Genomic DNA, 9,138 nt, shown 5'->3' with positions numbered 1-9,138 from the left:
TTTAATTTGTTCGGCGAATTCTTCGAAATCCTTAGACCGACACTTTGGGTAATTATGTAATTAATTGTTAGATGGTTATATTTTCAATATTTGCATAATTGTTACTTGTATTTATTTTGTATTGATTATGGTTGATCACAAACTAAATTCGAAAGCCTTCGTGTGTTTTTAGACAAAAATTATTTATTATATATTTATTTATTTAAATTATTATTTTTATCAAACAAATATTTTATTGTGATCAAGTTGGAAATAATCAAAAGTACCAAAACAAATATATTAATTAAGTAGTCGGATTGATGGATTTATTTATCTGATAACTAATTATACATAGAGGGGTCAAAGTGTAACATTAACTTAGAGGTTATTTATTATTTAATTAGAGTTCAATTAATTTCTTTTAGTGGAGTAGAAATTAATTTATAAATTAATTGAATTGGGTTCATGGATCGTACCAATTATTAATTCATTGTAGCCAATAAAATAATAAGCTCAAATGATTCTCATTCATAGCCTAACTTGATATTGGAGGCCCATTAGATATGAGATATCACGTTAATTTTAGAGATTGAGAAAAATATATTGTCTTTTATTATTATTTTTATTTTGCTTATATATACATAGGTCCATGTATATTTTAGGTTACACCTTTGTGTAATAATTTTTAGAAGACAAGAAATGTTTTTTTCTCTCTAGAATTTTAGGGTTAGTGTTCTCATTTGATGGAGGCTCCCACAAGCTAAGCTTTCCAAGGTCATTCATAGAGGCTTATGGGTGATTCCTACAGGCAAGATCATTACCAAGAAGATGAAGATCCAAGACTGAGGCATCTAGTAAAGGAATCTACAATGAGTGAGAATGTTTACTTTAGGGGAGAGATATAAGGTTTACTCAAATCTTGATGTAAGTTTTTTATCCCTAAATTAAATGGATCATCATATTCTTAATGCATAAAACTTGTCTCTACACATTAATGAAGATCTTTATTTAAAAACCCTCATAAAATTTTTAAAACTTTCGTTTCTCCAACAGAAAATGTATAGGATTGGAGTGCTGCAAGTTGAGAAGTCCACCCGCGGAGCTTTGCCAATACCCTCTTCCACCATCATAGTCAAGGAAGATTTAGTTGTGGGTTTTGAAGATGAAACGACAACGATAATGGAGCTGCTTATAGAAGAGCATGAAATTCAGCTAAAAGTTATACCAATCATCAGGATGCCTGGACTCGGTAAGACCACTCTAGCCATAAAAGTGTACAACAATCCTTTCATTGAATACCAGTCCCATTTTCGTGCATGGACCCAAGTATCTCAAGTATACCGGAGAAGAGATTTGTTACTTAGCATTTTGAGCTCTGCAGATATCCAGCTTAAAGGTGAAACCGAAAAACATGAGCGATGAAGAGTTGGGTGAAGGATTGTACAAAAGCTTGAAAGGTAAGAAGTATCTCATCATCATGGATGATATATGGGAGTTAAGGGCCTGGAATGATATCAAAAGACACTTTCCAAATGACAACATTGGAAGCAGAATTATATTCACTAGTCGGCATGTAGATGTAGCTTTAGCTTTGTCCGCTAAACCTCACCATTTGCGGTTTCTAAATTTTGATGAAAGTTGGGATCTATTACGGCAGAAGGTATTTGAAGGAGGTAGTTGCCCACAACTCTTAATTGAAATTGGAAAGAAAATTGCCAAAAAATGTCAAGGACTACCACTTGCAATTGTTGTAATAGCTGGACTGCTGGCAAAGAAAGATAAGACACAAGACTGGTGGAGGCATGTTGCTGAAAGTGTAAGTTCATATATCGTTACCGAACGAGAGCAATTCATGGGCACACTAGCACTAAGTTACAACCACTTGCCTTATCACTTGAAGCCATGTTTCCTATATTTTGGAGCATTCCCTGAAAAATATGAAATTCCAGTTTGGAAATTGATCTGGTTGTGGATTGCCGAAGGATTTATAATGCGAAATCAGCAGAAAAGCTTAGAAGATGTTGCGGAGGATTACATGATGGATCTAATTGATAGAAGTCTAGTGGTGGTTTCCAAGAAAAGGGCTAATGGTCGAATTAAAGCATGTCGTGTCCATGATCTCTTGCGTGATTTATGTTTGAGAAAAGCTCAAGAAGAGAATTTTATGCAAATTCCGAGGTATGGATCAACATATTCTTCTTTTTCAAGTCCTAAGGCAAAAAAGCAGCGTCGCATTTGCATCGGTACTCAAATTGAATTTTCTACCATTCTCACACTCCTTAATGGATGTGGTTATTTAAAGCAAGTTGGTCCAGAGGTCTGCTCTTTCTCTTCAACTGCAGATTTATCTCTAGCTTCTCTTTTATCGTTTTGTAGAGCCTTCAAACTTCTTAGGGTGGTAAATATATCAACCGTCAAATTTTCCTCATTCCCTGAAGAACTACAACTATTAGTTCACTTGAGGTATCTATCATTTCACGTTGACAAAGAACACTTTCGACCATCAATGTCAAACCTCTGGAAGCTAGAAACCTTAATTGTTGGAGGAGGACCGATAGGTTGTGTATCTTTCTCGCATGATATCTGGAAGATGGTGAAATTGAGGCATCTGTATACAAAGCGGCTTATTCAAATCACTCATGTGCCCGTTGATGACTATCCCTTCGTGTTGGATGACCTTCAGAGCGTAGGAAATTTAGGTCTTCGTGGTGTAGATGAGCGAGTCTTACGACGGATTCCCAAGCTTAGAAACTAAAATGTTCTTTTGTGGAGCCGATGGATGGAAATGATGTTTTTTCCTAAATTGAACTTTCTTAGTCACCTTGAAACTCTTGAGATAACTTATACTGGATCAAGAGGATGTCTCAAAAGATTTCCCTATTTGGATGAGTTTCCCCAAGTCTGAGAAGCTTAACTTTATCATCATTTTGCCTGTCTTGGGAGGAAATGTCGACCCTTGGAAGGTTGCCCAACCTTGAGGTTCTTAAATTATTACATAAGGCCTTTGAGGGACCAAGGTGGGACACTTGTGATGGGATGTTTCGCAAACTCAAATTCTTGAGGTTTCAATCCCTGGATATCAAGCAATGGAAGGCTTTTAGCAGTCACTTTCCCGCCCTTCAGACATTGGCGCTAGATGGCTGTGAACATCTCAAGGAGATCTCATCTGGTTTTTGTGATTGTGTTTACATTGGAGATGATTCGGCTCTGGTTTTGTAGCAGCTCTGCAGCACACTCCGCCTTGCAAATTCAAGAATGGCAACGAAGCATGGGATATGATGAACTTAAGATCCATATTGACCCTTGGAATAATTAGGACAACGGACGAGGATAATGCACGCTGCTGATCACGAGGATGACCAGAATGATCACATAGCATTCAGTCACTTAAATTTTGTTATTCTCCCACTCCCTCTCTTCTACTGTGTTTTCATTGTAATTACATTTCATTTTTCTACGTTGTTTCGATTGTTAATTCATTTCATTTTTACTGACTGTAGTGAACTGCAAGAGCCTACCATGCCTCGTGAAATAGAGGTTCTTAGTTTTGACTACAAAATTTGCCAGCACAATTAAGTTTCTAACTGTAGGTGCAAAAATTCACTTAACAAAAGAAGTTAAACGAATTAATACAACTCACTCAAGATAAAATAATAACTAGCAAGAATTATTTAGAGAAAAATGTGTATTGTTCAATGATCTTTATTGGAGTTCTATGCCTCCACGTATATACAAAAAGATGTGAAATTATGGTAGGATTCGCCTTACTTGCCCTCCAATTGATTCCAAATATCCTTCTTTACATACAGACTTCTTTCCTTCTATAATTTTTTCTATGCCAAACTTTTCTTCTGTTTAACTTTCCTTTCATGTAGGATCCTTCGTTTAGTAGGACTTATTCAATCTATAATACATTTGGGCTGAATACATCTTGGGCCGGCTGAGCTTGCTTGACGGGCTGAAAGCTTAACATTAGCGATCTTGGGCTAATGGAGACTTAATTTGGGCTTGACCAGAGCCGAGCTTCTGCAATCCATCTAAAGGTTAGAAGTATAATTTTTTATTATGGTGACATGGACAATTCTTATTTGAGGGGGACTTTTCCCTCTGCACTAACGTTTTGTGATTGAAAATTCTGAGACATTTTGTGGGAGGTTGGGATGATTGGAGGAGGTTTCACAGTAGAATATGGGACAAATAAGGAAATGTGCTGATGTTGAAGAGCTTGGCAGCAAGTGTACGTTGGCAGCTTTGGAAAGCCAGAAATGTTATCATTAAATCCCTTTTGATTAATGATAATTTGTTCTCTTTACCAGCAAAATTAAAATAAAATAATGACGTGATTAAACAAATCATATGGTGATCATGGTTGATCGAGACTTGAGGATGGAGAGTGTAACGATCCAAATCTGGTGGTGCTATGAGTCCCTGCTCAAACCCAAAGACACCAAGGATAAAATGATCATTTACCGTCGCATCATTTATTAATAAACTTGAATAACAAGAATAACATGCTTAGTTCATAATATTAAATTGAAGTCACAAGTCAAGGGTACAATCCTTCAAAATATACAAGTAATGGCCACTATGAGAAATTGCATTGCATGACAGATCGATCATACGGTGTCTTGCTCGCACCCGCATGCGTGCAGGGGTTGCGCACGCGCACGGGCGGTTTGACATGCTACGATTGATCGCCTAAATCCCAATTTTCTGTTGAACAGTGAAAATGGACTTCGAAATGAATTACAACATGGTATGATCGATCGCAGGAGGTCTACGATTAATCGTAGGAACCCAAAAATGTGATCTTTGCCTCTTTTGAATTGCAGTCCAATCAGTCTCGATTCTCCATAATTCTTTCCCTTCCTTTAATACTCTAAGAAAGCCAGGGTTTACTGGACCTGTTATCTGTCACAATTGCTTTGGGGATGTGGATTCCAGAGGTCATCTCTTTTGGTGCTGTTCCTATGCAAGAGCAGTTTGGAAGTGGTCTAATTGCCATTGGTCTGACCATTTTAGAAAATGCACTTATTTTTGGACCTTTGTTATTATAGAGTTTTTGTGAGCTTCCAGTTCCAATCGGCCCTATATATATATTTTTTTTCGTTTACTTTGTTTAATCAGCTTCTTATTTTCTTTTGTGGATTGGGGTATGCCCTAACCTACAGTTTTCCTATTTCTCTTATTTTTGTTGATCCTTTAGGGATGGATCAACGTCTCCTCTGTACCACATTGCTCCATTTTGTATGAATAAAATTTCTCACAAAAATAAATAAATAAATAAAAAAATAAAATAAAATTTGGGTAGGAGATCTAGTTTTACATCCAGAGACCTATCAAGAAAACCCACAAGAAGAAGTTCCAAAATTTAGGTTGAAAAGTTACCATCTTTACTAGTCAAATTCTTCTTTGAGCTTTATTCAACTCATAGAGGCCATATTCTATAACTAATCTACATCACCAGATAATTCTTCTTTTAGCATTTGCTGTGATTCAATGGGGTTCACTGATGTCATGTTATAAATTAGCATACGCTTTAACTTTTATTTATTTATTTTTTAATAGAATGAAAGAGAGCACTCAGCTTATTAGGTGAAATTTCTACACTGCATAATAATATATAGTATTCCCTTTTTTTAAGAAAAGATAAAAACTCTAGTCCTCTTACTATTAAAATAATAATTCATAATGTGCTGTAGCATTGTTTCATGGCAAAGCTGGATTATAGGAAAGAAAACAGTAACTATTTGAAATCCACCTTGTGGTATGGCATATATTATTAATCATTGATTATTTGGTGATCTAGTACAATTAAAATTCAAGCTCAAATTATGATGAATTCGCTTTTCTTAATCGGAGAGTTTTGATTGAATTGGATCACACGATCCAGTATCCGGTCGAGCCTATTTCTTGGCACAACATTCTCTCTTTCTGACCAGCTTGAAGAGTTCAAACGCTTCATTCGAATTCGTTTACTTTGACTCTCCTATAATGCTAATTTATAATATGACATCAGTGAACCCCATTGAATCACAGCAAATGCTAATTTATAACATTAACAAACACAAGCAGTTGTCACAATTGACCAAAACATATTAACATTAGAAAATAGACATGTTCAATACCTAAACACTGTGAATCAACAATTACAACAACAAACATCCATTAATATTCTTCTTAGTAAATTTGAAGTCAAGACTCTTAGCATCATAAAATTAATATGAAAAAAATCAGACAATTTCCAGCATAAGAACAGCAGTGTTGTTAGGAAGTACCAAGGAATTAAGGCCTTCTGTTAATGGTTGGGTTGCCTTATGATCCTCTGAAGAACCACAGTCCTTGCCTTGACAATATCCCGGCTGCACGTATCAGCTTGCATCCCCAAATCCTCAACATACTTCATAAACACTCCGAGCTGCTTCTTCATCTCCTCTATCCCAATCTTCACAGACTCTTCACTAATAGCGAATTCAGCATTCCGCAACAGCGATTCGATGTCAATCTCCAACCGGTCTATCAGTACTCGGATGTTGTCCAAGTCCTTGATAGCAACACGAGTGCCCACTTGCATGGTGCTAATGATCTCCTTCTGTCCATTCACAGCATCTTCATACTTCTTGAAAAGAGAATCAATCCACTTACCCATTGAGCCCAACGGGACAGAAGCAAGTTGTTAAAATCGGGATTCTACGTAGAATCGTTTTGGGCTCCGTAGAATCGGATCGTGAATCGTAAGATTCTACCAAATTGTGAAAAAATAATTGAAACTAACTTCTTAAACAATAAGATATGTAAAATATAACCAAAATAAGGCCAAAACACATCATATTACATATTCATGAGTTCACAAATCTCAAATCCTAATAATATTTTAAAGTCCGAATATAAATAAAAGTAAAAGAAAATATTCCAAAGTCTGAATATAAATAAAAGAGGATGTAACACAAAATAACATAATCCACAAATCTCAAATCCTAACTCATCCCTCTCCAAAGTTAGAAACTAAAATTACATATCCATAAAGTCATCATTGAACCCTTCACCATCTTCCTCATTAGCTTCATCAATAGGATTTAATGGCTGCAAATCTTCATTATCATCAATTGCATAAATTTCCTCAACTACAAAGCATAAAGAAAGAACAAAAATTATATATTGTATTTAATCAAGTCAAATTTAGAAATTATATATTCATCTACCGGTAATCTTAAAGTCTTAGCAATTATATGTTCATCTATCGGTAATCTTAAAGTCTTAGCAATTATACAATTATATATTGTATTTAATCAAGTCAAATTTAGAAGAAAAACCAAATTTAAGAAATCTTAAATCAAAACAAGAAATTTGATTCCATAAGTCAAAGACTTTGATAACTCTACAATTACAAACCAAGAGAAGAAGCTACACCAAATTTTGAATAATCAAGAAAAATATTCAGCTAGAGCTCAATTAGCCATAGTAAAAGCTCTAAAAAATAGTGATAAAAATTTAAGTGGCCAGGTAAACTTAAAACAAAAACTACAGAAATCGAAAAGGATAGTCAAAACTTTAAAAATTGATCCAAATCAACTCATTAGCCAAAACTATTTTTCCTATTCAAAGTAAAATTAGACCATTAATGCAAAAGATTATCAGAACATTATGAATAATTTCTAAGAACAAGTAGATAAAAGGTTACAATCTTAGAATAATCAAGCTACGAAGGGTTATATAGAGATTAGAGAAAACTCTTGAAATTTCTTGATCAAGGAAGAAAATAAATATAGAACATAGAAACATCCCTGGCAGAACCTGTAAGCTGCTGTATGAATCCGATTTGCTCGCTATGAGCCTCTGCACTGGCGCCTCCTCTCAATCCTCACTCCTCTCAGAGTAGGATTCCCGTTTCTAATTCTATAATAGAGTAGGTTTTTGCATTTTATAATTTATAGAATAAATAATTAAATATATAATTTGATAAATAACTTTCTATACAATATTTGGGCCAGGCTTTGGCCCAAACAACTAAAAGAATAAAGGCCCAAAGACCAAATAGTATAAAGGCTCGCCCAAACACCCATTTTGGTGGAATCGATAGAATCGTGTAGAATCGTACGATTCTGCCAACGATTCTACCGATTTTACCAATTGGGCGATTCTGTTACGATTTGAGTTGATTTTCAGATTTGAGTTGTAGAATCGTGCGATTCTACGACTCAGAATCGCGATTTTGATAACTATAGACAGAAGTGGCTGTAGTGATGACAACTGCAACAGCGGAGCAGCCATAGCCGCTGCCACGACAGAATAAATTAGCGCGGCAGCCAACGTGGCTGCAAATATTACACTAGAGACCTTCCTCCAAGCACGGACATGTTTAAGCTTCTTATCGAGCCTGTTCCTCTGAAGCTGCAACTTTTCAAGCATCAGCATTTGCTGCCTATACACAGATTGATAAGCTTCGAAGAACTCTTCAGTGAAAGGGTCACCGGCAGCCTTAAATTTCTTCAATTCCTCCAGAGTCCTCGTGTACCTATTCCCTCCTCGGCGAACCCCATCCTCCTCAAAATATTGGAACGCGACAAGAATAAGCAATTGGCTGTTGCGTGCTCGCTTTAGGCAATTCTCTAATGCGGTACAAAAAAATAATCTGAAATTGATTCAGATTCCTTCATATGCAATGCTTTAAATTCACCCCGTAACATTTGGAGGCGAACCTTCTTCACTTTACTAACTCCTTGGAAGGAATTTTGAAGAATCTCTCACAGTTGCTTTGCATTTTCTGCACGAACAATTCTTTGTAGTATTCCATCATCCAAACATTGATGGATGGTCATCACCGCCTTTTGGTCCTTCTTTCTCATGGTTTGTAAAACATCTTTTTTGGCTTTAGACAAAGTTGCCTTATTTTTTGGCTCATCATAACCTTTGGAAACAACTTCCCACATATCTTGTGCTCCCAAAATTGCCTTCATACGGATACACCAATTTCCATAGTTATCTTTGGTGAACGAGACATTTGAATGGAACCGAATTGTTTGCCATTTCTTCTCTCTCTCACAAATTTGCACTGATACCACTTTGTTGGAAATAGTGGCCTAGTTACACACATAACACTATACTATTTGGAAGTGAATAAAAATGAAGGAAAACACTTTTTATTTTACTCGATTGAAA

The 9,138-nt window shown here is 35.8% G+C and overlaps 1 protein-coding gene and 1 pseudogene across 1 annotated transcript; one reads left to right on the top strand and one right to left on the bottom strand.

The window, feature by feature from the left end:
• Positions 1 to 1,035: 1,035 nt before the first annotated feature.
• Positions 1,036 to 2,734, top strand: LOC132301692 (putative late blight resistance protein homolog R1A-10). Its single transcript, XM_059798928.1, has 2 exons — positions 1,036 to 1,305; positions 1,361 to 2,734. Exons 1-2 carry the CDS (start codon positions 1,036 to 1,038, stop codon positions 2,732 to 2,734), a joined length of 1,644 nt encoding a protein of 547 aa, XP_059654911.1.
• Positions 2,735 to 6,090: 3,356 nt separating this feature from the next.
• Positions 6,091 to 8,936, bottom strand: LOC132301691 (UPF0496 protein At4g34320-like; annotated as a pseudogene).
• Between the last annotated feature and the right edge of the window lie 202 nt (positions 8,937 to 9,138).

The sequence above is a fragment of the Cornus florida genome, unplaced genomic scaffold (genome assembly GCF_030987335.1).
Source record: "Cornus florida cultivar Cherokee Brave unplaced genomic scaffold, ASM3098733v1 CherokeeBrave_3.0.0_Hap2_Chr03, whole genome shotgun sequence".
In the NCBI taxonomy this organism is placed as follows: Eukaryota; Viridiplantae; Streptophyta; class Magnoliopsida; order Cornales; family Cornaceae; genus Cornus; species Cornus florida.
This window is presented reverse-complemented; position numbering and strand designations above follow the sequence as displayed.

What these genes read in the sequence shown, in the direction of transcription:
- LOC132301692 (XM_059798928.1), top strand. Translation starts at nt 1,036, where the DNA reads ATGTATAGGATTGGAGTGCTGCAAGTTGAGAAGTCCACCCGCGGAGCT. An exon ending in ATTTTCGTGCATGGACCCAA is followed by an intron (nt 1,306 to 1,360) that starts GTATCTCAAGTA and finishes TGAGCTCTGCAG; the next exon opens with ATATCCAGCTTAAAGGTGAA.